This window comes from Penicillium cinerascens, assembly GCF_028974065.1.
Source record: "Penicillium cinerascens strain IBT 15544 chromosome Unknown contig_5_segment0_segment0, whole genome shotgun sequence".
Taxonomy (NCBI): domain Eukaryota; kingdom Fungi; phylum Ascomycota; class Eurotiomycetes; order Eurotiales; family Aspergillaceae; genus Penicillium; species Penicillium cinerascens.
The window spans coordinates 2,661,632-2,686,856 of NW_026695294.1; the positions used below are offsets into that span (position 1 = coordinate 2,661,632).

The 25,225-nt window shown below is 51.9% G+C and overlaps 13 protein-coding genes across 13 annotated transcripts; 7 read left to right on the forward strand and 6 right to left on the reverse strand.

Moving 5' to 3' along the window:
* Positions 1-276: 276 nt before the first annotated feature.
* Positions 277-776, forward strand: N7498_005472 (uncharacterized protein; the record flags this gene model as incomplete). The annotated part of the gene is made up of 3 exons (XM_058452534.1): positions 277-522; positions 606-703; positions 755-776. The coding sequence occupies 3 exons, from the start codon at positions 277-279 to the stop codon at positions 774-776; spliced, it is 366 nt and encodes a 121-aa protein (XP_058309072.1).
* Positions 777-1,202: 426 nt separating this feature from the next.
* N7498_005473 (AN1-type zinc finger protein TMC1) lies at positions 1,203-1,421 on the reverse strand (the record flags this gene model as incomplete). Its single annotated transcript, XM_058452535.1, has 1 exon — positions 1,203-1,421. The coding sequence occupies one exon, from the start codon at positions 1,419-1,421 to the stop codon at positions 1,203-1,205; it is 219 nt and encodes a 72-aa protein (XP_058309073.1).
* A 1,533-nt stretch (positions 1,422-2,954) lies between these two features.
* N7498_005474 (gamma-tubulin mipA) lies at positions 2,955-4,838 on the reverse strand (the record flags this gene model as incomplete). Its single annotated transcript, XM_058452536.1, has 8 exons — positions 2,955-3,632; positions 3,689-3,775; positions 3,828-4,031; positions 4,088-4,270; positions 4,343-4,396; positions 4,475-4,587; positions 4,717-4,757; positions 4,831-4,838. The coding sequence occupies 8 exons, from the start codon at positions 4,836-4,838 to the stop codon at positions 2,955-2,957; spliced, it is 1,368 nt and encodes a 455-aa protein (XP_058309074.1).
* A 332-nt stretch (positions 4,839-5,170) lies between these two features.
* On the reverse strand, positions 5,171-6,016 carry N7498_005475 (aspartate/glutamate racemase family protein; the record flags this gene model as incomplete). Its single annotated transcript, XM_058452537.1, has 1 exon — positions 5,171-6,016. One exon carries the CDS (start codon positions 6,014-6,016, stop codon positions 5,171-5,173), a length of 846 nt encoding a protein of 281 aa, XP_058309075.1.
* A 185-nt stretch (positions 6,017-6,201) lies between these two features.
* Positions 6,202-7,368, forward strand: N7498_005476 (aldo/keto reductase family protein; the record flags this gene model as incomplete). The annotated part of the gene is made up of 2 exons (XM_058452538.1): positions 6,202-6,736; positions 6,851-7,368. 2 exons carry the CDS (start codon positions 6,202-6,204, stop codon positions 7,366-7,368), a joined length of 1,053 nt encoding a protein of 350 aa, XP_058309076.1.
* Positions 7,369-7,976: 608 nt separating this feature from the next.
* Positions 7,977-9,798, forward strand: N7498_005477 (DMT family transporter; the record flags this gene model as incomplete). The annotated part of the gene is made up of 4 exons (XM_058452539.1): positions 7,977-8,018; positions 8,153-8,634; positions 8,736-9,487; positions 9,539-9,798. The coding sequence occupies 4 exons, from the start codon at positions 7,977-7,979 to the stop codon at positions 9,796-9,798; spliced, it is 1,536 nt and encodes a 511-aa protein (XP_058309077.1).
* Positions 9,799-10,053: 255 nt separating this feature from the next.
* Positions 10,054-11,019, reverse strand: N7498_005478 (SDR family NAD(P)-dependent oxidoreductase; the record flags this gene model as incomplete). Its single annotated transcript, XM_058452540.1, has 4 exons — positions 10,054-10,247; positions 10,298-10,399; positions 10,453-10,682; positions 10,736-11,019. 4 exons carry the CDS (start codon positions 11,017-11,019, stop codon positions 10,054-10,056), a joined length of 810 nt encoding a protein of 269 aa, XP_058309078.1.
* A 725-nt stretch (positions 11,020-11,744) lies between these two features.
* N7498_005479 (phosphoglycerate mutase family protein-like protein) lies at positions 11,745-12,657 on the forward strand (the record flags this gene model as incomplete). The annotated part of the gene is made up of 5 exons (XM_058452541.1): positions 11,745-11,798; positions 11,855-11,925; positions 12,063-12,198; positions 12,263-12,422; positions 12,485-12,657. 5 exons carry the CDS (start codon positions 11,745-11,747, stop codon positions 12,655-12,657), a joined length of 594 nt encoding a protein of 197 aa, XP_058309079.1.
* A 620-nt stretch (positions 12,658-13,277) lies between these two features.
* On the reverse strand, positions 13,278-14,347 carry N7498_005480 (glycoside hydrolase family protein; the record flags this gene model as incomplete). Its single annotated transcript, XM_058452542.1, has 2 exons — positions 13,278-14,198; positions 14,267-14,347. 2 exons carry the CDS (start codon positions 14,345-14,347, stop codon positions 13,278-13,280), a joined length of 1,002 nt encoding a protein of 333 aa, XP_058309080.1.
* Positions 14,348-15,008: 661 nt separating this feature from the next.
* On the forward strand, positions 15,009-17,165 carry N7498_005481 (uncharacterized protein; the record flags this gene model as incomplete). Its single annotated transcript, XM_058452543.1, has 4 exons — positions 15,009-15,054; positions 15,380-15,701; positions 15,753-16,252; positions 16,309-17,165. 4 exons carry the CDS (start codon positions 15,009-15,011, stop codon positions 17,163-17,165), a joined length of 1,725 nt encoding a protein of 574 aa, XP_058309081.1.
* A 2,162-nt stretch (positions 17,166-19,327) lies between these two features.
* N7498_005482 (putative cell wall proline rich protein) lies at positions 19,328-22,096 on the forward strand (the record flags this gene model as incomplete). The annotated part of the gene is made up of 1 exon (XM_058452544.1): positions 19,328-22,096. The coding sequence occupies one exon, from the start codon at positions 19,328-19,330 to the stop codon at positions 22,094-22,096; it is 2,769 nt and encodes a 922-aa protein (XP_058309082.1).
* Positions 22,097-22,734: 638 nt separating this feature from the next.
* On the forward strand, positions 22,735-24,012 carry N7498_005483 (25S rRNA (uracil2843-N3)-methyltransferase; the record flags this gene model as incomplete). Its single annotated transcript, XM_058452545.1, has 1 exon — positions 22,735-24,012. The coding sequence occupies one exon, from the start codon at positions 22,735-22,737 to the stop codon at positions 24,010-24,012; it is 1,278 nt and encodes a 425-aa protein (XP_058309083.1).
* A 90-nt stretch (positions 24,013-24,102) lies between these two features.
* phb1 (prohibitin subunit PHB1) lies at positions 24,103-25,209 on the reverse strand. Its single transcript, XM_058452546.1, has 2 exons — positions 24,866-25,209; positions 24,103-24,809 (listed from the first exon to the last, which is right to left on the reverse strand). The coding sequence occupies exons 1-2, from the start codon at positions 25,184-25,186 to the stop codon at positions 24,291-24,293; spliced, it is 840 nt and encodes a 279-aa protein (XP_058309084.1). The 5' UTR covers positions 25,187-25,209; the 3' UTR covers positions 24,103-24,290.
* Between the last annotated feature and the right edge of the window lie 16 nt (positions 25,210-25,225).

Sequence of the window (25,225 nt, forward strand, 5' to 3'; positions counted from 1 at the left end):
TCATGGAACAAAACGTCAGCCTTCACGTCTCGTTTTCGTTTCAAAAATCAAGATAGTCTCCGCCACCGCCTCCGATTGGCCCACCGCCCTCGGCCCCGACTTCAGCCTTTCCGGCAAAAGCCCAATTGCGCATCGTTCTTCTCGTTTTCGCGGATTTGAAATCTACCAGTTTGATCTTTCATTTTCAGGTTTCGGCGTGATCAAACCTGCCTTTGGAAAAGGGGGAACAGGACCCGCCCCAACCCAACTCCTCATTTCCCCTCACAACCCCCGCCCATGGCGCCAGATGAGTACTCCACTGGTGGGGGCGGTAAGCTCAAGCTCAAGGGCGGTAAAGTGAGCGATGGGCGCGTGGAAAAGAAAAAGAAGAAGAGCCTGAAGAAGAAAGAAAAGGCCGAGCAGGATCAACCACCCCGGGAAGAGCCAGATGAGGGGACCAAGTCTCCACAGGAAGATGCACCGGAGGGCTCTGCTGCGAAGACCGAGGCAGAGAGGAAATATGAAGAGATAAGGCGGAAACGAGTATGTATCTTGACGTCCTTGGGGAGATGCGTGGCCCTGTTACGTCACCGGGTCTCTGTTGAGCAGAGAGCTAATGAGACTAGTTGCATGAGCGGCTCCAGAAGGAGGGTATCAAGACGCACAAGGAGCGGGTCGAGGAGCTGAACAAGTATCTCAGCCGGCTGAGTGAGCATCACGACATGTACGTCTTTATGTTTGTCCTATTGTCGAGACTACGCTAACCACGCAATAGGCCTAAGATCGGACCCGGCTAAGGGGCGTGTCTACTTTACTGTATCCGACCAATACAAAATGGTATATCCATATGAATTCCAAAAACCGGCTATAACGAATAATATGCCCATGGGAGTCCCGCAGGATCTCTATGTAGCAACCCCGAAAGTCCAAAAGATCAAAGAGGCAGGGCAGATTCCAAAGCATCATGCCGGGCGAATGCAAAACAAGATCCCAAGTAGTAAAGTGATGAAAGAAGATGAGACAAAAACGCCGTGTAGATGGTAAAAAAGGACACTCCCCAGAGAAGAGAAAGCAGGGCCGTGGCCAGAAATAGAAATGGCAAAAACGCAAACACCCCCCTCGCAGAAGAATGGCCAAGACGAACAGAACAGGAACACCGCGCTAAATTCAACCAGCTGAATGGCGACAACCACCAGGGTCTCGATTTCCGATCACACCTCGGCTCATACCCCCTTGACAACCACCGTTCGCTCGGAATTCAACTTGTCGGCATTGCGAGCGTGCGACTCCTTCTTGCAGTCTTCCAGTCCGCTACAGGAATGTGCCTCCAGCATGCGGTGCTTGGAGCAGAAGTGGCCGTGGCAGAAGCTGCAGTCGCCGACGATCCGTTGGGCGGCTTCCTTGCACTCCTTGAAGTTGCAACGGGGCTTGCGAGGCGCCATGGTATGTTTGAGAGTGTGGTGTGAGGTGGTTTAGGAGAGAAAGGCCGACTGGAAGGAAATCGGCGTTGGCGGGTGCTGGATCACTGGTGTGACGGTTGACGGTGGCAGCGGAATATGTCGGGTTTGAGATAAGCGCCGAGGAGGACGGAAGGCAGAGACGAGAAGTTGAGATAGTGGCGAGATAACAAAGAGGTCCTCCAGATAGGGGGGAGAGAAGGGTAGCAAAGCTGGAGAAGGTGGTAAGTTGTTGAACGGCAGGGATGAGAGTGCAGGAGTAGAAGTAGTACCCTCGGGATAGGAGTGACGGAGATGATGTAAAGGAGACTCACGGGGTCGGGGCCCTATATAAGGGGAAGCGGAAGACACGGGGAGAGGCAAAAAGTCAAAAGATTAAACGATCCGGATCCAGGAGCAGATTAAATGGTCGGCTGAGTCTAACGGCTGAGTCAGTTCCATAGAAGTTTGAGTGACGGAATCAGCCAGCGCTCGCCTCCACGGTGAAGCGGGTCCCAGAAGGTTCGATAGGCTCCATTCGGGCCACTTAATTACCAGTCGATGTACATGCCTAGCCCCCTTTTGCCGGGCCTCACGGGTACCCCGAACTTCGGAGTGGCGTCTACCACGTATTCTCTGCCTACCGTCCGTAGCCAAGTATGGAGTCAGCCCCTTTTTGCGCCTTTTGCGTCTGCAGACGGTGGGCACACGCGACCCAACAACCAGGAAGGCCAATGATCGGAATGCAGGCACCGTCCGTGCACCTCTTTTTGAAGAGATTATTAAGTACTACTGCTATCCTGGGTGGATCTATCGGCTCACTTGACTCGGGCTATCACGTGTATACTAGGAATGACCTCCTTGATAATCGATGCCGACCGGCCGAATTTAGATGCGCTTGTCTTTTCCCGAACTCCACCCGAGGTGGCGAAGAGGAGTTCGTCCGGAGATATTCCTCGACTGACTTCCGTAGGTGGGACGGATAAGACCTTACATTAGGGGACTGAGCCCAATTTTAGCTAGGTACTTACTTGACCGAGGTACCCAAATCGTAAGGCAATAGAGCTATGGCCTACGACACTTGTCCTCCGCAGGAATGGACGAGTCTGCCCGGCCAAATCCGCCCTAACGAAGCACGGATGATCTGCGACCAGCCATTGCTCATCCTGAGACCACGTAGTGAGCTTCCACACCTGCACCCGTACAGGAAGAGTTATCCCCACGTTTCATCTCTACCCTTTTTTTTTTGGAACGAGACCGGCCCGTGTACATTTCACCTACCGTGTCTACTGCAGAAGACCGGCCCGTTGAAACCTGCGGGGATCGCCCGGAATCCACTCCTAACTACGTGTTCCATGTCGAAATGAGCTGGCGTGGCCACGAATCTCATTAAAGAAAATGGGATTGACCTTAGTGGACTGAGACAAAGATGAACGCCGGTGGCCCTGCGCACGCACCCGTTAATGCGCCCGAACCCCTTGCCCTGCCAAAGCAAATACGAAGCAAAAGAAAGAAATAGTCCTATGCTCTCCTAGCATATCATGCCCCGGTCTCCTGCCTTTCTCCGGCACCGGGGTCCAGATAGTCGGCTCGCTCGGCGGCCTCGTACTCACCCACCAAGTCCATCACTACCGCTCGCGCTTCGTCGAATTCACCTAGGCCGTCCGAGAAGGGTGCTTCCTTCTTGTACTGCTCTAGGAATGCATTGCGCTTGCGCAGACGGTCGTACTGCTGCAGAATTCGCTTGAAAAGGGTTGCGACAGAGGTATGGTTCGCTAACATGAGACCGCTCACTCGATGGGTGTGCTGCAGGTATGGCGACTTCTTCGTGAGCGCCACCTGAATGCTGGCAGGTCCCCAGGGGATGAATGAAGCAAGGCGACGCTCTCGGATGCGCAGCAGAGACTTGTGGACGTCGGTCGGATCGGCTTCACCCTGAATGATGTTGAGGATACTGATGTAGCAGCTGGCCTTGCTCGGGTTGATGGAGACCATGCGGTTTTTTGGCTGCAAAAGACGCCGCATCACATCCAAGACGGTTGTCTTGCGCACGGTCTTGGCCTGCTCGATATTGTCACCCGTAAATGGAGTGTAAGAGGTGAGCAGGAAGTGGCTGCGCGGCGTAGGGATCAGCGAGGCAATGATTCCTGCCAGGTCATTGTGCATGTAGCCGGGGTATCGAAGAGTAGTTGTGGAGGCCGACATGACCGTTGAAACCTGCGAGTGTCAGTCTCAGGGCTTTGTATATGGCACAAGGCCAGAATGGTACTTACAAGTTGGTTAGTTTGGTGGAAAGAGGGCTCTTGAACATGAAGTCGATCGGCTACAATTCTTGATAGAGCTCCATTGTCCAGGACAACCTGCCAGTTCTTTAGTTTTGATCATCAACAGCCATTTTGAAAGGGTCCATACGACAGAGTCGGCATCTTGTGTCAATCGCCGCATGGCAAGCAGACTGTTGTAAGGGTTGACAACCACATCGGCCGATTGCGTGTCGGGGAAGACGGAGTATGTCTGGATGAGTTTCTTGGGGAATCGGTCGTTCATGCGCTCCAGAATAAAACTGCCCAATCCCGAACCTGTTCCTCCTGCAATGGAGTGTAATAACATGAATCCCTGTTGCATCGAAACATGAGCCACCGACTTAAATCTTCGCGATGGAAATGCCATACCTCTAGTGAATCACTTCCGTCTGCTTCTCGGTCGATCATATCGAAAATCTCCTCCTGCACACCTTCTCCCGCCGCATAGCCGGCACCCCAATTGTTACCAGCACCAATACCTTGCTGTCCCACGAAGAAGTTCTCGGGGTTGTAGATGTTTCGGTAAGGGCCAGATTGGATGTTATTGAGAACCTGTTGATGTCTCAGTCATTGTCCGGATTGATCTATGATATATGACACTTTTCCGGATATAGGAATTCATACTCTGGGTTCTAAGTCGAGGAGGATCGCTCGGGGAATGTATCGGGTGTCGTCACTCTGTCGGTCCGTTAGCCTGGGCTGCCGTAGAAATCGAGAAATTGACCAGGTAGTCTGTTCCGATTTTGAAAAACTCACCTGGTAGAAGAAGACATCTTTACGATCTCCACCCTCGGTCGCAAACTCCTCCAGGTTTCCATCTTGGTTGATTCCATGCTCCTGGCACAGCTGCTGCCAAAACTGGCTACCAACTATAGAGACTCGAAGTTAGTGACGCGGGTGCATAGTTCCGGCTGCGCATATCAGGTCGCCAAGTTGACAACGGGGTCTAGGCGTTCGTGAAGCTGAGAGACCGGGCGAGGATTGCGGAGATCACATACCATTGTTGCCGCACTGGCCGGCTTGGATCGTGATGATTTCCCTAATTGTCGCAGCGTCAGTGTGATGGTTTCTAGGAGATTCTGGTCAGGCCACAGAGCTCTTGAGGCACATACCTAGGCATCGTTGTCGACAGGTGCCGTCGAGGGGGTTTGGTTCACGCGTACCGCGTTGGGCGCGGGGAGCTTTTTGGCCGGCGGTGGAGAGCCCCAGGCACCAATCCGGTTGGACATCAACACCGGGCAGAAGGGGATCGCTCTTCCGTTTCAATTTTCAGGCACTGAGTAGGCATTGAATATCGGTCTCGATTGGATATAAAAGACCATAGAAGTCAGATTCCTTGCGAAAGCTATTCTATTGAATATCCAAGTCTTCAACCTGTGTTCTTGGAGAATAAGTGACACCCTCGGAAGAGAGTTGTATGAATTCGTGTCAATCACATATTAAAATGCCGTATTAAAATGCCGCTTTACAGGATGCCACCAGGTTCCCTGCTCCTGCAACGACGCCATCGACAATTCTCACTCGATGACCTTCCTCCCCATAGGCTTGAACACAACCTTCCCGGATTGCTTCCTCCATGCCTGCCATGCCCGCACAGCCCAAACAAATTGCACCGACGGGGCTGGGTGCATTCCGAAGCAACCTTTGAGTAGCCTCGATGATTCTCTGCTTCACTTCCTCCCATGCAGTTGTGTGTAATTCGACTGCCGTGAGACCGGTAGTCTCAACACCGGCGAAGCGGGGAGATGAGCCCTGGCCCACCAACATTTCCGTTACGCCTCTGGTGAGCTCATCTTTCCATGCGCTACCGGTGGTAATGATGCCGAATGTCTCTTCCACTTGCTTCTTCTTCAGAGCTCCAGGGCTTGCAAAATCAAATGCACTGATCAGGGACAAGGAAGCAGTAACGCTAGCTTCGAAAATGCCCGTCACGTACTTCTTTCGTGGCGTGGTCTGGTCGGTATTTCTGATTTGCTGTCGCAACATTCCTACCAGGGGATGGCAGGAGTAGCATGCGACCAAAAAGGCATCGTATTGAGGGACGAGCTCGAGAACCGAAGTGCAGTTAAGCGCCGATTTGGCGGAATCTTCGCCTGAATTGATGCTTGCGATTGGCTCGCAGAGGCGTCCATTGCGTCCATTGATTGTGAGAGTTTCATTGGGTGCCGTGAAGTATTTGAATCGGACATCGGCATAGTTGAGTCGTTCCAGGATAGGTTTCAAGGCTTCTGTCATATGTATGGAGGTGTTGGGATTTATCACCAAGATACGGAATGCGCCATCATCTGGTGCAGCCATGGTGTCGAGGGTGGGATGATTCAAAAAGCAGGGGTGGCCAGCAAATATGACCTGTTGAACGCGGTGGATCTGTACGGTCGGTTCCGTAGCGAAGCTATTGCGCGGTGGCTGCTTCCGTTATCAAGTCGGCTTACTCCGCACTGCCTCCCCCGCCTTCATTTCTCCAACTCCTCAACACCGTCACAATGCCTCTCGTTGTGCAGAACCTCCAGCCCCGGGTGATCCTCGGGTTGATGACCTTTGGACCCAGTACGGATAAAGGTGCCCGCATCACCTCGCTTGACGAGTACAACCGCTGCCTCGACCACTTCCAGCAGCAAGGTTTCAACGAGGTCGATACCGCGCGCATCTACGTGGGCGGAGAACAGGAGGCCTTTACTGCCAAGGCAAACTGGAAAGAGCGAGGCCTGACTCTCGCCACGAAATGGTACCCGGACGACCCCGGTGCGCACAAGCCTGCCGTCCTTCGCGAGAAGCTCGAGCTGTCTCTTAAGGAGTTGAACACCAATCAGGTTGATATCTTCTATCTCCATGCCCCGGATCGCTCGGTCCCCTTTTCTGAGACCCTCGAGGCTGTCAATGAGCTTCACAAAGAGGGCAAGTTTGTCCAGTTGGGTCTGAGTAACTACACGGCCTTTGAGGTCGCCGAGATTGTTACTCTCTGTGCTCAGCGCGGCTGGGTGCGCCCTACTATCTACCAGGGCATGTATAATGCTATTAGTATGTAACACGAACTAACCCTAAACCCCTTGTCTCTAATCGCTTCGATGTCCTGTTATGGCTATGGTATCTATTCTTATGGCTCTTTACTAATAACTACTTTTAAATAAATAGCTCGCAACATTGAGGTTGAACTGATCCCTGCCTGCCGACGCTACGGTCTTGATATTGTTATCTACAACCCTCTTGCTGGCGGTCTTTTCTCTGGCAAATATAAGACCCACGAGGTGCCTGCCGAAGGACGATACAGCGATGCTAGCACCGCGGGTGCCCGTTATCGCCAGCGCTACTTCAAGGATGCGAACTTTGATGCTCTCAAGATAATTGAGCCGGTCGTGGAGAAGCACGGTCTGACTCTAGTAGAGACTGCGTTGCGCTGGGTACGCCACCACTCGGCTCTCAATATCGACAACGGTGGGCGGGATGGTATCTTGATCGGAGTTAGCAGCTTCGGCCAGCTCGAGACCAATCTGCGGGATCTGCAGAAGGGACCACTTCCAGAGGAGGTGGTGCAGGTTCTTGACGAGGCGTGGTTGATTGCAAAGCCTACTTCTACGAACTATTGGCACTTGGACTTGAAGTACACCTACGACACCCAGGAGGCCCTGTTCAAGCCCAAGTCGAAGGCCTGAAGTAAACGGTGCTAGTGAAGGAAGATCCTGTGATGCGACCCCATTTACAAGTAGTATATATGATCAGCAGATCTTCCTCTGGACTCGAACCATTTTAAAATGCACTGTTCATTCTTCGTCTTGTTTTGGTAGCTGTTGCCGGTTACCACCAAAGCAACATGATATATAGAGATTCAGTCGCACGATCAGCTGGACAGTGTGATGTCATGGCCCCCAAACAAGGTCATTCAGCCTGAAGCAGTCTCACCCCAGCTGCTACTTTTGGTCACTCTCCATCGGCGCCTGAGACACACCTGCTTATCTAAGTTCATGCTAGTCCAAAGTGAGACTAGCCTCACGCTCAGGGACAGATCACGTGCTGTCGCTATCCCCAAACCGGAATAGGGTCGTGATGACGAAGGCGTCCATTCCTTGGGCATCTGCATCCCCGGTTCGCGACCAATTAATTCCTGATTCTCCCTTCACCTGTGAATGTCGGATGTGTCTCACCTAAATCTCGCTCCAAGGATTCGATCTCATCACCTGTCGTTGTCACCACGATCCCTGCACCCTGCCCTTTCCCTCTACGTGGCCGCATTCTCACCTTATCAGAAACGCTTCTTGGCCGCATGCCAACCACGCTCCCTGTGACCGTTGCTCTAGATAGAAGAGTGGGATCTTGGGAATTGGATATACTCTCGTTATTATCAGCTCAGGTCTAGCTATCTGTTCTGAATGAGTGGAACCTTGCCACAGTTTCCAATCCTTATCTGTTTATCTGGCGCTGCAAGGGCTATCCGGGTAGACGACAACCTCTATTAGCGCGCAGGAGGCGTGTATTGAGATCCACAGCGACCGCGCACGGCAGAAGAAGAACGACATTGTGGCGGATAATATTGAACTTGGAGAATCGCGGGTATCCTCAACCCCGGAGCCGGGTCGTTACTCCCAGGATTCAGACGACGACATGGTTGTCAACCGCCCCCCAATGCACCGTCCAACGGATGGCCGATCGCAGCAACCGTTACTCAAAGACGACCACCATGGCCGCCTCTCGCAATCTAGCCTTGGAAACGGGGATGCAGAGGGCCGACCCATGTTGCACCACACCCGCCGGCCTACCATCCAGAGTAAAAGCCCTGAACACGACGCTGCCCAAGCAACTCGAAAGAAGTACATGATCGCCGCGGGCTTCCTTTTGCTGAGTCTGGCCAGTTTCGTCGTCCAGACGGAGACTGCTGTATATATCCAGCACGAGCTGCATTGGGATAAGCCGTACTGCATGCTGTGAGTTTGGACGTTGCCAGGATGGGGACTGGATCGAACCCTCGAAAGGCCCCGTTTTCCCCAAACAACTATGGCTAACCAACCTTCTTTTCCACATACAGCTATGTCACTCACGGCTCTTGGGCGTTGCTCTGGCCGGTCCAGCTCCTCATCCTTCGAATTCAAAAAAGGAAGCTATCATGGGAAGCCTTTTGGCGCCGACACGTCTTTCTTATCAAGACCACTGCCCAGATGGTGGAAACCCAAGACGTTCATCTCACCTCTCGCACTTACCACCGTTCGCCTATCCCGTACATGCTGAAGACCACCGCCTTCGTGACCACCGCCCTTACAATCGCTGGTGGTTCATGGTACGTCGCCGTCAACCTGACCACGGCCAGTGACTTGACAGCCATCTACAACTGCTCCGCCTTCTTTGCCTACGCCTTCTCGATCCCTCTTCTTAAAGAGAAACTGCGATTTGACAAGGTCTTTGCTGTAGGAGTTGCCATCATCGGTGTGTTGGTAGTTGCATATGGCGACCGGCCAGAGAAGAAAGTCTCGAAAGGAGGCACAACCAAGGATGACCAAGAAGCGCAAAACCGGCTTTTGGGCAACATTGTCATCGGCGTCGGTAGCATCCTCTACGGACTTTACGAAGTGCTGTATAAGCGCTTTGCCTGTCCTCCAGAGGGCACCAGCCCGGGTCGGGGTACCATCTTTGCCAACAGCTTCGGCAGTATGATCGGCTGTTTCACCCTTCTGGTGCTGTGGATTCCTCTTCCATTCCTGCACTTCCTCGGCTGGGAAACCTTCCGCTTCCCCACTGGTGAGGCGGGCTGGATGCTCCTCGTCTCCATTTGCGCCAATGCCAGTAAGTACTGCCTGAGTCTGTTTATGAACACGAGACTAATTTTTAATCTAGCATTCTCCGGGTCATTCTTGGTGCTCATCTCCCTCACCTCACCCGTCCTTTCATCCGTCGCGGCGTTACTTACTATTTTCCTCGTCGCTATCGTGGACTGGTTCCGCACAGGACAGCCGCTTTCTTGGGCAGCGATTATTGGCGGTATTCTGATCATGGTTGCATTCTTCCTTTTGAGTTGGAGTACATACAGAGAGCTTAGCGAGGAGCGGAGGAAGCACCTCGAGAACGATCAGGTCGAATCGGACAGTGATGAATAGATCTACAGCATGCTTCGTTCTCATACAATGCCCGGTTGACTTGTCTCTAGTTTGATTTTAGCGGTTGCTCAATTTTACTGCTCATGTACAGTTCTTGTATTCATCTGCATTGAACTGGATCTTTTCGCATTAGAAGACCCCAGAGGACTGTTGTAACTGCGCTGTTGGATTCGTTCTATACATGTAGCCTTTGTCTAAGGTGCCCAAAGACTGCCCTCGGCTATCAACCAGTCGCGGCCGTCAACCTTAGAAAACCTAACGGGCTGTGTATCCACCATCTACCGGTAAACAAACCCCAGTAACCCAGCTAGCATCTTCGCTTGCCAAAACGACCGCCATCTTGGCAATATCGTCTGGGAGACCAGGACCCTTCAGCGGGTGTCGGCGGTTTAGATCAGCCCAAGGGGTCATGTAAGTAGTTGTCTCCTTGAAAATGGCAGTTTGGGTATCTACCGCAGATGTTAGTGTCGATATAGTAGTAATACTGAGGAAAACTTACATCCAGGGCAAATCGCATTGGCATGAATTCTATGAGGCGCATAGTCCAGAGCCATCTGCCTTGTAAGCTGGCTGACAGCCCCCTTCGATGCACAATAAGAAGCTATAATCGATCAATATTATTTCAGCAGGACGCAAATCGACTGCACAACTTACGGTTCTCCGGGCCTCCAATCATGCCCATGATGGACGAAATATTAATGATCCATCCTCGGTCCCCTGAAGAATGGGGCTCTTGCGCGAGCATCTGTGTAAGAGCATACTTACAGCCAAGAAACACAGACTTGCTGTTCACGCGCATCGTTGTATCCCAAGTAGCTTCGTCAGTCAAATGCAGCACGGCTGGTGTCCGTGCCTCGATGCTGATTCCGGCATTATTTACCAGACTATTGGACGCATTAGCCTGGATATGCTTCATCCCCGTGACGTAGGATCTTACATGTCAAGCCTACCATACTCCTTCACAGCGGCCTGAACCAAGTTTTCCATTTGCGTCGCATCTCCGACATCGGTTTGCACAAAAGTGGCAAGCCCACCATTCTTAACGATTAAGTCGTGCGTTGTAATTCCGGCTTCTTCTTGGGATCGGGCCGTTGTTGTCAGGTCGGCACAGACTACCTTTGCGCCTTCTTGCGCGTACCTGACGGCGATAGCTCGACCAAGACCAGAAGAGGCGCCAGTCACGATGGCAACTTTATCCTGAAGACGAAGTGATTGTGTCATGTTGTTCTGCCCCGAGAGGTTTGAGGTTTAGGGATAAAATCGGTGATCCGGCCGAGGAGGGGCAACGTTTTTTTCTTTATAGCTACTGCAGATAGTCAGGTAATGATAACAAGAAGGATTAAGAACCATCCTACAGGGGTCGCGGGGCCAAGTTTCCAAAGGAAAATAATAGTAATAGATCGGCTTTAGGAAAGAAATTCCACTCTCCTTCGTTTCTGTCTGTTCACCGAGCCGACGTGTGACGGGAAGACTGCCGAAGGGGCGACGTGGATAGTTCCCCATATGATGGGGAAGCGGGCCAGGATGGCCAGTTCCAAAGATGGAAATGAAGCCGAGAAGAAGCAGTTGCCAGAACTGGTAACACTGGAGATGCTTCAATGCTCTAATAGGACCCCACTACTTCGCGGGCTACGGCATAATTGCTTGAGCTTCTAAACGGTTCTTGTCGGTTTCTGAGCACATGGATCAACAGGCTTCCCAGGCTGTTTCCTATGCGGAAAAAGACCCGAGACCTTCAAGCCCGATAATATTGCCGCTTTGAGATTCGGGCCCCACCTTTCTACTCTTTCATATACGCTAGTACATCTGGTGAGTTGATACCACATTGGAAGTTTACGACAAGGTCCACAAATAAACGCTCTTGGATTTTGTATAATCGAACCCCTTCCACTGACCACAGCCATTGCTAGCCCATAAAGCAATTACCGATCTTCATCTTTGCCAAAATGCCTCCAACGGTCTATGTCATTCGCCATGGGCAAGGCGAACACAATGTCAACGTACGAAGTCTCACCACTTACCCGCGTCCCTGAGAGGGTGCTAACAGATTTCATAGGAGGTTCATCATCTTCGGGATCCTCTTCTGACGGAAACCGGCAAAGCTCAGTGCAAAAAGCTCCAAGAAGGGTTTCCATTCCGGACGTGGAAGTCATACTCGCGTCTCCGCTGAGACGTACCATTCAAACTGCCGCCTATGTGTTCGCTCCCGAATTAGAGGAACGTCAGCTGCCTGTCGTGTTGGTTCCTAATGCACAATAAATCAGCCACTTGACGTGCGATCTTGGTTATGAGGCCACTATCACCAAATCAGAGGCACCGAACCTGATTGCCCAGGCCGCGCCTTTATACGACTTAAAAAATTTGGATATGACGTTGGTTGACGAGACTTGGAACTCAAAGGTGAGCCTTGTCGACGAATCGCACACCTCTATGAATCAATCCATGTAATGAATTATTCTCATAGAAAGGAATCTACGCTCCCACCTTGAAGGCCGTTAGGGAAAGAGCTGCTACGATGCGAAACTGGATATACAATCGTCCGGAGAAGCATATCGCACTCGTGACTCATGGTGCCTTTTTACATTATTTTACCGAGGACTGGACGGCTTATGAAAAGTCTCGAGGTTGGTTGCGACTGTAAACAGGATCTTCACTTTAATATGTTAACATTCACTTGTCATTATAGGCACTGTCTATCTGAACTGTGAATATCGGAAACTGGAATTCACTGAAGATTCCAATGGGCATGAGCCACATTTGCGAGAATGTGGAAGTATGCTTGAAAAGCAAGACAGGCCGATTGGTCTTGATGCCCATGTGATCCATGAGATAGAGGAAGTGGAAAGAGCATCGATGTAAAGACCGGGAAAAAGTCGTTTCCTGATTCTTCGAAACCTCTACCTAGGTGCCAATGCAAAAATATGTACATGTTCTGTGTCACTGGTAGATAATATTATTCTCATTGTCCCTTCCACCCATGACATACGCTCAGGTGGCAAAAAGACCATTCAGCACCCCTCCCTCCCAGGTGCAAAAATAGAGTCTCACACGGCCATGAAGCAACCTTTTAAAGGTAAAAAACTGACCGACGCAGGGGTCGAACCTGCAATCTCTTGATTCGTAGTCAAGCGCCTTGCCATTGGGCCAGCCGGCCTCACTTGTTGACCGATTGGGAAATTTTCGGGTATGATTTCCCTTTTTTTTCCACGGCATCTTTGTAATTGTATTCTCAAAAATGTCGGACTATGTAACAATCTGTCTATTTTGAAAGTAGCGCGTGGTGTCTTTTCCCTAGTGGCCGCTGTTTATGCCCTCAATACGGGCATTGGTAGTCTTCCCTTGGTGAATTTTGTACCTCATCCCTTGTTTGATATGAACACTATATATCTATGACTAGCAAGACTAGAGCTCTCATTTCACATGAGAGAGTTCTCATAGAATTCAATTGAGAACTATGATGAACTTGAGCCAGACTATATTTATTCTCCATTCCCAATCGGCTGAATCAGGGAATAGCTCATTGAGGAATTGACTTTCTGCACACCGGTTGACAGGAACAAGGGTCTCATCATTCCGTCGTCGCTGAAGAAGATATTCGGCCGCTCCCTTCGGTAATAGTTAACACTCGGTCCATCCGTAAAGTGGACTGTTGTGTTAAAAGCAACCGTAGCGTTGTTGAAGGTCCATTTCCCATTCCACGACCTTGCAAACGCATGCCGACCAACGTTAGGGCCATCCCCGAAACCGGCATCTGGAAGAAGCGAATGGACTAGCATGTGATAGTTGCCACGAAAATCTTCCCAGATAAATGGATCCTCACTTGGTTCCTGGAATATGGGCTTCCGGGGGTGGATGCGCTTGTAAGAGCTAGTCGGATCGCTTGCGGACGCCACATTGATCAGCTCTTCTCCGGAGCAATTGTACGGGCAACCACGGTAGGCCAGAATAACTTCTGGGTCATTTCCAGAAGATCCAAATGGAAAATGTAGTGGCGCGGGATTGGTTGTGTCGGCATCCCAACTGCCATCGTTGGCCCCTTGGATAACCTGGCCGTGAGAAGTCCAGTCGCGAAGGTCTGGCGAAGTTCTCACACTTATTCCGCTCTCTCCATTGATTGTGTTTCCTGGTCCGCAAGAGTAATCCATATTTTTGCAGCTGGCAGGAACCTCTGTTCGACACCCAATGGAATAAAGCACATAAAGTTGTTCTGCTTCATTCCATACCACAGATGGATTATGGGCGAAAGATGGCGCAATCTTCTGCTTGAACTCATAAGGGCCGATGGGTCCATTGGTAGATTCGGCTCTAATGACGCGACTGTAAGGTGCCCAGTAGTCGAGCCCACAATGGTTGGTAAACTCGGACACGAAAAGATGGTAAAGGCTATCTTCTGATGGATCCTTTACAATTGAGTTGCACCACGACGATGTCCCTTCCTGGTTCAAATTGTATCCGTTTTGTACGGGACCGGGTCGTAGATCCAGTTGACCACAGTCTGCACCCAACCACCCAGGATCACAGTGGCAAACACAGTCAGTGCATATGCCATTTAGATTGCAATCTTCGTCTGTAGTACATGCATTGGCCTGCACGAACGGACTGACAAGGGATAACAATAGTAATCTATAGTATGAGTGCCTCATGTTGGAATTAGCATTCGATAATTGGAAGCAGGAGAAGATGCGAACATGGCTCAGTTTATACGTGAAGGTTAGAGAGCATGTATAATTCGAATGTCACCCTAATTGCGGGGTTAGAGAAAAGGCCCGGGAAAAGTCCGAAATGAAGATCGTAGCGTCACAATATAGTGGAGGTGAGAGCATAGAGCCTAGAAGGTACAATGATGGCTGGGAATGCTACCATAGGTTATTCCCGTTTCAGCCTATTACCCGATGGAATGCTAATCACTTCCATTTTGACGCTGGCTTGCTCATCAATTGACAAACTTTATGCGCCTTTGTCGGAGGTGAAGTGGGTTGGAATGTGACAGAGTAGACGGAAGAAATGGTCAACAACGTAGAGAAGTATACCGTAGTCCATGCATCTTGCCCATGGTTCGAATGCCACATGGGATCCAACCCCCACGTCACGTCACGTGTTGGCGACGCAACCTTCGGGAAAGGTTAAGTCCCTCGTATCAGCGATCTATTCGATTGCTTTGTCTTTTAGATGGTTGACGATCAGTATAACTCCTATTTGAGTTATTTCGCATGAGACTTGGATATTTCCGGAACGAATGCGCTCCTACTCCGGCTGGTATGTGTTCGATACTCCTTTTATATTTCCCAACACCATCACTCATACATCTTCCCAGTTTGACATGCAAAGGCCGAAAGCTAAAATGTGATGAGGCTAAACCCGCCTGTGGTAAATGTGTCAAAGCTTTTCGGAGCTGCGTCTATGGAGACAGATCTATTTTCCGTAGCCAGGAAATCGGTTCAACACCGGGGCGTAAAAGAAGGAAAAGAAACAGGCGGGGTAGTGAGCCAGCCTTAATTGAGGAGAATCGTACCTGGGTAGAAGTTCCAACTGAGCGTAAGTGTCAGGCCTCAGCGAATTACACCACACTCACATTCGACAGTCTCTTTTGTCCAAGTTGAAGATCCCTGGGCACATGACATCTCGAATGTTGTACAGGACGGTGAAGCCATTCCGAATGCCGAAGAATGCGATCCGGATAAAGGAGCAGATACTGCGGGAGAAAATGAGCTTTCCAGTCGCCAGGAAGTCCCAGATCGGTTTTCTTTCGAGCTTTCTTCCCTGCACCATGCGCCGATGATGGATCACAGTACACCCCGGGATGCTTCTCCCGTTCAATTTGGTGGAAATACCGATATTGACATCATCGACAAAGTTCTTATCTCGTATCTATTGCGACATTTCAAGCAAGGCCCAGGCCAATGGTGCGTATGAATGGTCATGGAACCCACATTCAGCTGCTAATAATCACCAAGGATGGATCTTTTTGATACTTCGGCATACTTCTCCTCGAAAGTGCCCGTCATTGCGGCAACGAAACCGCTATTGAAGTCCGCAGTCTGCGCCCTCTCTGCAAAGCATCTAAGACATATCTGTCAAACCATGAGCCACGCTGAAGAAAGGTCCGGGTTCATACCGAGCTACCCCGGCCTGCCCTGGATAAAAGAGGAAATGTGGCGATACAACTCGGCAAAATATTATGATCAAGCTCTTGGTCATCTCAAAACCGCTATTGACTTGGAGTCATATATGAATAGCCTCTCGGACAAGGAGGAAATGCTCGCTGCCGTCGCAATACTCTGTGCCTTTGAATTGATGGACGCTCCTGGCAGTGCATGGAGAGCTCATCTGAGCGCTTTACCACTCTTCAATGATAGAGCTGCTTCTATGCCGGACCAAACGATAGTCATCCCTAGGACCGCTGTGAAAGGGCCAATATTCTGGAGCCTTGCAAGACAAGACTTGTTATGTGCATGTAAGTCTCAAGACGATCGACTAACTTCTTGCAAAGATACATGGCTAACAAATCAGTCATAAGCGAAACCCAGACTCGACTGGACCTGAAAGACATGCGTCTCTGGCAGAATGCAGGTTTGGCTACTGATGAGCGTGGGGAGCTCTTACCTTACAGTCCTCGAGACGTGATGGAGAACCAGAAATCTTCAGGATTCGAGGAAGATATGAAAAGCAACGAACTCACATGGATTCTTGGCAAACTTGCGAACCACCTGACGGCTGGAGATGCTTTAGCCCCCGAGGACAATGCATTACCGCGCCACCAGCGGCTTTCGATCGGGTTAAACCAGGAATATCTTTTGGAAAGATGGAACCTATTGATGACCGATTTGAAAAAATGGCATGATTCCCTCCCGGTATCCTTCTGTCCGACTGCTCGTACACGGAGATTAGGCCGTGCAAGTCCCGGTCTTGAGCTGAGCTTCGATACCTTTGAGCAGATCTGGTTCGACCTGCCGTTGTGTGCTGCAACAGTACAAAGCTATCACCAAGCGAAGATCCTGCTGTTGGCAAACGAGCCCCAAGAGTCGACGGCGATTCGATCAACTGTTTCAGCACGCTTGAGGTCATATCGACACGCCCTTAGAGAAGTCATCTATCATGCCAGGGAGATTTGTGGTATCAGTCTTGCCAATTCGACAGATCCGTTTCGGGTTAATTCTGTGCAAGCTCTGTTCGTTGCCGGTCAGGTTTTTCAGGAACGGCATGAGCAGGATGCGGTCCTGGAAATACTCTCTGGGATTGAACGAGATATTGGCTGGACCACAAGATATCATGTGGCCAAACTAACTGACGAATGGGCACGGGGGAGAGAAGGCAACCACATTGATCGGAATGAACGGGGTCATGACCGCAGTTGGTTTATTTCATAGCGGCGTATATAACTGCACACCGGCGTTGAATTCAAACTAAGTAGGGGGTTGTAAATGATTATCACTTGTACCGTTGTAAATTCACATGTAGTTCCCACCATAGGCAATTTATTAAGACCACCTGTACCCTTTTCGTTTGCTAAATATCGCATTTTCTATCGAACAGCTTCATGGGAACTGATACTCCATTTTCATATGGAAATTTTACAGAAGAACGAGGCCTTTAACGGAATTAATGGCAAGATAAAAAAAAATTTCATGTCCAGGTCTTCGGCCGGCAAGATGATATATTATTCGGGTATTTTGGGAGAGCTTGACTGCAGTCTGGAAGCCGTCACCCATAATACCATATGGGTTAGGTCCTAGGGATCAAGAAAAAAAACAGACAAAAAAAAAACAGACCGGAGATAGACCGGGCAGAAAAGCAAAAAGAGATGAAACGTCAGCTACATGATTCGAACATGTGCGGGCGAACCCAATGCATATCCGGATTGTGAACTCAATTCGGTAGAATAATTCTAGTGCATCGCCTTAACCACTCGGCCAAACTGACGGGATATACTTTATCCGTACGCCAAAACCATCATCAGAGCCAACGATACCAGGGCGAACATCTCCGATCTCCCGTTGCCGCCCCAATGATCCATAATCGGCTCCACGGCCCATCTTCCCAGTGCAAACACAAACCCACATGCGCGTGACGGTGAAGGTGAAACCGGGCATGTGACTGGCCACGGACACAGGACTCGGTCCCCGGGGACGCCAGGGGTGGGAAACAGTGTTTCAGTATGCCTTGGGGCTTAGTTCCATAGCGCGAGGGGGAGTCTTTCAGCTCGGTCGCCTTTGTCGCTATTGTCAACCTCCCCCCTTACCCTGTCTGAACGGCGCTAATGTCGTTTTCAGACTATTTACATCTGATCTCAGCTTGCCAGACCCGCACTGGAGATGCGGTACCTGACCTGGTAATCTCCCGGGCAATGGGTCCGCAACCGTCACCAATCTGACACGTACAACCCACGAAGACCAGCACGGAAACTCCGCAAATCTGCATAGTCCACGCCTCCAAATCCGAGAACCCAAACCCCCTGTGACTTGCAGGACCCGCGATGGCGTTCGGCTGACCCACCGCGTCAAGCGAGATTGCCCGCGAGGGATTGGCAGTGTGGAGACTTCATTGGTGCCTGCAGTCCACTTTTTCTCCGGATGCGTGCACATGCTCATTGGCGCGCCCTTGGACCCCAGGATCCTCCCTGGGCAAGATTGGCCTGCGTTTGCCTGTAACGGGCACCGTACGGCCCCATCGGACGGTGCTAATGTACGAACTACTCAGGAGGCTTGCGTGTGGTCCTTGGCTCCTCCATCAACACTCCCGTATCTAGGTGGCAACCAAATCTGGCAAAGTCATGACGTCCTCTATTCCCGGGGATAACCAAAACCTATCTCACATTCCAAACCTTTTTTTAAAAATTTCCTTTTTTGTTCGGTGACAGGGTCTGGCCCTTCCAGTCCGTGTCAGAAATTTCGCCGCGACTCCTATGATCCTAGATGGGTCCAGGAGTGAATCTATACCGTAGAAACCCGGCAGAGTCAAGGGCGCAGGGATCTCCCTTCGGCTCGGAGATCGCAAATCTCAAATACCACCTTAGACACTGCACTACTGCACTACCCTACGCTCGCCCTCTACCGATTACGACGTCGCCTGAAATGCCGAACTAAGTACGGAGGAAGAGGTGTAATTTCCCCCCTGCCCATCACAATTGGCCCGCTCGGTCCGGGTAATACCGTGTACGGTAAGGGCCCCTCCTGGCTTGTTGTTCTCTCTTTCTCACCTTCCAGTCCCTTTCAAACCACTCTCACGACTCTCCTCGTCCTCGTCCTCCTTCTCCTCCTTGGCCTTCGTCGTGGCCGTCCGTTCTTTATTTCGCCTTCGCCTTCGCCTTCGCCGTCGCCGTTCTCGCCGTCGCCCGTTTTCTCCCTGTTCGATTCTGCCTGGTGCGGAAGATTCAAATGACCCTCTCTCGAGGTAATTAGAAAGACCTCCAGATTCTTGAGACTTTCCACAGTCGTCGCAGGGAAGTCGACTGGTCTGGGGGTCTGCTCGTCCATCTGGATCTTTTCGACCGTGGTTTTATGTTCGTTTTATTCTTTCCAGCACAGCATTGATGGCCTCCATTTCTCTCCCCCCGCAGTCTCGGTCGGGGTTTCCACAGCATTTCGATTCTTCAGCCCCGTCAGATATCAATTCCAGCCATCGCATGAGCATGCCGGCTCCATTGCCAAATCCACCATTTGTCTTTCCCGCTCGAAACCCAGATGCGGCCGACTCTCAGTCGGAGATGTCTGAGAGTCGGACGCCGCCCGCATTGCCAGCGTTTTCATTCAATCCCGGTTCCAGCCAGCCTTTGCAACCTACACCGGCACATAATTCTCGGGCTGGCGGACACCGGCGGCGGCCTAGTGAATTTGTGGGAGGCGACCAATTGGTGACACCTCCCGCAGGGGATGGCGACAAGCGGGAAGAACCTTCATCTCCGACAAAGCCGAGCGCTCCGTCGGGGCCTCCTCCTGGAAGGGGCCCGGGCCGGCGAAATCACGCACACCGTCGATCAGCGGCAGTCTCGGGTGTCGACCTGAATGTCATCAACAAAGCTCTCGGGACCAATTTGACGGCAGGAAGTGCACCCTGCACCCCTGGCGATAGACACTTCGACACTGGACACGAAGATATTTCCCGGCCGCTGTCGTATTCCGCTGGCAGTCTCGGTCGTCCTACGCCTCCAGCGTCTCCTCAATTCGCCCCCGTTCCGCCAGTCCCTCCCGTACCTCCTATTCCGGCCGCGATTTACGTCCAGCCGGCCCCGAGCAATGATGATGAAGAAATTGGACGCCCTGTCTCGGCTGTTTCAGGTACTTCTAATGAGACCTGGGAGAACAACACTACAGTCAGATTTGAGCAGCCCGAGAATCCCCCGCCCGTCCAGTTGCGATCGACACAAAACATGAGTTCAAAGCCGCGGCCGAAAACTGCCGACGCATCTCTCGCTTTTGATTTGATACAGAGTCAAAATACACCTGATGTTCCTGCAGTCAAGCGCTCAAAATCCACTGGACACTCTCGGTTTCGCAAGAGCATGTCTACCGGGAATCTGGAAGCTATGCTTGCCAACAATGGGACCGACGATGCACATTTAACGGACACCTCTCGTCCTTCTTACTCTGACGATGGTTCGGAATCATGCGATAGCGAACACGATGGAGATGGAACCTGTCCCAAGAAATCGCGATCCAAGTCGAAGAAGAAGCGTGTTCGCTCTTGGGCCGGTGCTATCTTGACCCGAGGCAAAGGCAAGCGACATCTCAAGACAGAACCGGAGGAAAAGAAGAGACCGCCAGCATTAACATCCCCCACACTTACACGAACTAATTCGGAGGTCGGGTCGGTCTTGGATGTCGATTTTGACAATGACGATGTCGTTGTACTTCGGACGCCAACCAGCCCCGATGGTACCTTCGCAGCCGCCGAGTCCGCCCGCGAAGAGCCACCGACGCCTGCTTCTGCTCCTGCTCCCAGTCTTGAAACGTCATGGAAACCGCGAAGCTTCTATGAACAGACCGCCCAGGACGATATGCTGAGCAGCCCGATCATTGACCTTGATGCTGCTCTCGGCCCTTTCAATACCCCTGACATGCGGCCTATGAATGGTGCTCCTAGCAAGTTTTCCGTTGCCACCCAACGAATGTACAGCGGTGGGCGACGTGGTGAATTTGTCGGCCCGGAGATGCGGTACCACCGTCGTACTGAGAGTGCTCCTGTGATGCAGCCATTTGATCGCAGCTCTCTGGGCCCCATCCGTCTTGGAGGCAATACCACGGAAACACCAGATGTATTTTACGAGGAGGAAGAGGATGCATTCCTGGCTGCAAGCCAGTCTCCAAGGGGCCGAGCCACGCCAGTGCCAAGTGGCAGAGCCACCCCAGCTCAGAGTGGTCGAGTGACACCGGTCGAAATTATTGTTCGTGCTCCTGCACTATTAGAAGACAAATTATCCGTCAAGAGCGATGCTTCTGCGGATACTGTGGGCACTGCGGGCACTGCGCGTACCGCAAAGACTGCAGATACTCTGATCAGGGCGCCAGAGGCCTCTTCTCCCATGAGCTCACCAGAGCAAGCTGGCCTGGGCATCCGGGCGAGTGACGAGGTCTCTAGTCAACCGGAGGTTCATCCGGTAGATCGTCATCTGGCCGACCCGATGCATGGCACCAGCAATCCTTTCGCTGGTCAGTCTCGGAGCCCGATCGAGATCCTGAAGTCGCAGGAACGCATTCCCAGGCCACGCGTTCCTCCCAGTCCCGACGTCTCTCCCGGTTTCCTAGCCATTGACAAACGGCCCGCCACATCCCCTAATGAGCTGCCGCCCAGTATTCCTGCCTTCTCCCTGTCCGCTGGGGTCTCCCCCTCGGATTCATCCTTCCCGTCTCCAGATGTATCACGGTCGTTCAATGACCGTACCTTCTCGAGTCACTCATACCATCACCTTCCTTCAGAATATCCTTACGCTTCGGTTGAAGATGTACCATCTCTCACCAGCAGCGCATCCACCATGACCAATCCCATGAATCGCTTCTCCTCCTCGTTCTTCCCTCGCGCTCGCCTTTCCACCGATCGAGCTGCGTCTTTCTCAGCGGCTGTCAACCGACGTACCAGTCAAGCGAATGCCTCCAAGAGGTCTAGCTTGGCCAGTCTGTCGAAGCTGGTCGGTGGCCCGCATTCAGAACGCAGCAAACTCCACCAAGAAGAGAAGCCCCCAGGCGATGAACCCGATCATTCCAAGAAGAAGGGCCGCCGACTGAGTCGACTAATGCATTTTTGGAAAGTGCGAGACAAGGAGAACTCCGGCACCGAGGCGGCGTCTTCTGATCGACCGATGTAAAGAGTGAGCTCTTTGATCTTGATGCATTTATTTGATTTCCCGGCGCAAATCTCGGCATAGCGATATCCTGTCAGAGTCCCGTTTCCCTCCCGCATCTCTCTTCTCCGTTCCTGCCCATCCGGCTGTTTGGACACTCCGGTTCTGTACATATTTGGCTCCGGTTTTCTTGTGGATTTCTTGTCCTTTTCTCGGCGGCTTTTGCTACCTTCCGTCTCTTTATAGACGTGTTATTACGAATTTTTTTTACACTTGGGATGCCGTAGCCGGTTCCCGAGCATGATTTGCTCACTTCTTGTCCATCCTTTATGTCCCGGTGCGTGTGACGCCCGGTTTGATTGACCTTCTCTACGATCGCTGTCCCTGCGGACCTTTTCCTTGTCTTTTTTTCTTCATCTTGATTTGGCACAACGCCATGAATCTTATCCTCATCTTGTCTTCGGACAGGTTTCTATTTTCTTTTTCTACATGGCGTGGTTGTATCTATCTGTTGTATGTATTTGGTGTAGTGGCAATTGACATTGATAAGCCGATAAGCAAAAAGTTGTTCCTTGCACCCCGCGCTTGCGTTGCGAGCACTTCACACTGGACAAGACACAAGCATTCTCAAGCGCGATACAGCCTACAGAGCATTTGAAGCAATGCCTCCCCCACGCCAAGGGGACCGCAAAAAGGCACTCGCGAAACCCAAACCACAGCGCCCCCGCCAACAAAAGCAACCCGATCGTAAAGCCGACCTGGACGAAGACTCCAGCCCAATCGACCTCTCCACCACAATCCCTCTCTCTTTACAGCAACTCCTCCTAGACGTCTTCAAAACCGCCCTCTTCACCCCATCACAACAGCCACTCATCCATTCCGACCCCTCCAAAGACCCATCACCAACCACCGACCAACCACACCCCATCTCCTCATCCCCGGCCCAATTGGACACAAAGTCCCTAGTTCAGACCATAAAAACCCACCTCTACCAACGAGACTTCGACTCCGCCTTCACAGATGCCGACGAGGCTCTCCTGCGCGTCTATGCTCTGCGCTGGAGCGCCGCGCGTGCGTTGGGATATGCGGGTATCTTCAAGGCCGTTCTCGGGTATATGCGCGGTGAAAGCGCCTTGAAGTCTAATACGCGGGTCGTGTGTATTGGTGGTGGTGCGGGCGCAGAGATTGTTGCCCTTGCAGCTGCTTGGAGGGATTTGCATGACGATGTTGAAGGGCTTGGGGAGCGGCTGGGGGATGTTTCGTTGGAGAAGAGTGGAGATAATGAGGCGACGGCTGATTTCTCAACGACTGGGTCTCTTGATATCGCGGCTGTTGATATTGCCGATTGGTCGAGTGTTGTTGAGCGTCTTGAGAGGACGATGGTTTCGTCTACTGTGCCGGCTTCGAGGTCTTCGAAGCATCAGCCGCCGCTGGTGGCCAATGGCTCGGAAGGACGGCTTTCCGTTTCCTTTTCTCGGACGGACGTCCTCGGTGTCTCGGAGTCGGATCTCAAAGATGTCTTTCTGGACGGAAGTACCGCTTCAAGCGCCGATGCCCCGCCCTCTCTGCTGGTGACGCTCATGTTCACGCTCAACGAGCTCTTTTCCACTTCTATGGTAAAGGCTACTGGTCTGCTTCTTCGCATGACGGAGATTCTTCCGCCGGGAGCGGTGTTGCTTGTGGTTGATAGCCCGGGCAGCTACTCTACTCTAAAACTGGGTAAGGGTAAAGACGGCGTTGCGCAGGAAAGGAACTATCCGATGAAGTTCCTGCTTGATCACACTTTGCTCTCCGTCGCCGAGGGCAAGTGGGAGCGGGTGCTCTCGCAAGACTCGAGATGGTGGAGGCGGGATGCTGCACGGCTTAGATATGATGTAGGTGAGGGGGCGGGTTTGGAGGATATGCGGTTCCAGGTACATTTGTATCAGCGGTTGGCATAGCGAGGGCCATATAGAGGATATCCTGTACATAATGATTCACGAGAAACGGCGCTATATCCCATCGTCTACGGAAACGGGCAACTCCCGAGATCTGATATGGAGTAGAGGTATTGGTATTGCTACAGGTCAGAAAAAACAAAAGTGGACAGAGCCACGTCCGCGCCTCGGGGAACATGCACAGTCGATAGAACGCCCTCGGACACGGCGAGCGATTAAATGGTACATTTCGTAGAAATGGGCGCCGCCAGACACCCTCACTTCTTTATATCAACCTCCTCTTAGGATCGCAGACCCAGCAAGAGGCTAGTGCTCTTGCCTCCATCCTTGCCCTCACCACCAGGCAGATATGTGACGTTGGGGTTACCAGCCAGAGTCTGGGCGATCTCCCGGCTGGCGTCGATACGACGAATCTCAATGAGACCGCTACCGGCCTTGGCGACAGCCTTACTAATGATGTCGGCAGACTCGGCTTCTCCCTCAGCGCGGATAACGTTGGCTTGTCGCTCCTGCTCGGCGCGCTCGACAATGAATCGTGCCCGCTCGGCGTCTTGCTGGGCGATCTGCTTCTGCTCGACGGCCTTGGTGAACTCCTTTCCGAAGGTCATGTGGGTGATGGAGACATCCTCCAGAGCGATGTTGAACTGCGCTGCGCGCTTCAGGAGGTCGGTACGGATGCGGTTGGAGACGGCTTCACGCTGCGTGATGAGCTCGGCGGCGTCGAACTGGGCGACGATAGCTTTGAGGACTTCGTTTCCGATGGAGGGGAGCACACGCTCATCATAGTCGGTACCGTATGACTGAGACGGGATGGTTAGTTCTGCGATAGACTTTGTTCTCCGAGATAGCTCTTTACCTGGTAGATCTGTGGCAGCCGCGGCACATCCGGACGGTGCAGCACACGCAGCGTCAATGTGACCATCTGCAAATCCTTACTTCCGGTGGTGGTCGAGATATTGCGCGGCTTCGTCCGCACGTCGTAGATAATGGCCCGCTGCAGCCACGGGACCAAAAGGTGTGTGCCTTCGTTGACGACCTGCTCCTGCACACCAGACAATCGATCGAAGATGACAGCCCGCGTACCACCCTTGACATCGTAGAGGGAAGCGTTGAAAAGCATGGCACCGACGGCCACGGGGCCGGCCAGCCGGTAGATATTGTGAAGGGCGTTGGCCATGATGAGTGTGTGGAGGGGGAAGGTAGAGAGCAGCAGCTT

Excerpts from the sequence above, each read along its gene's own strand:
- phb1 (XM_058452546.1), bottom strand. The coding sequence starts at position 25,186 with ATGGCCAACGCCCTTCACAATATCTACCGGCTGGCCGGCCCCGTGGCC. Across the intron at positions 24,810-24,865 it reads GGCTGCCACAGATCTACCAG|TCATACGGTACCGACTATGA; the intron begins GTAAAGAGCTAT and ends ATCCCGTCTCAG.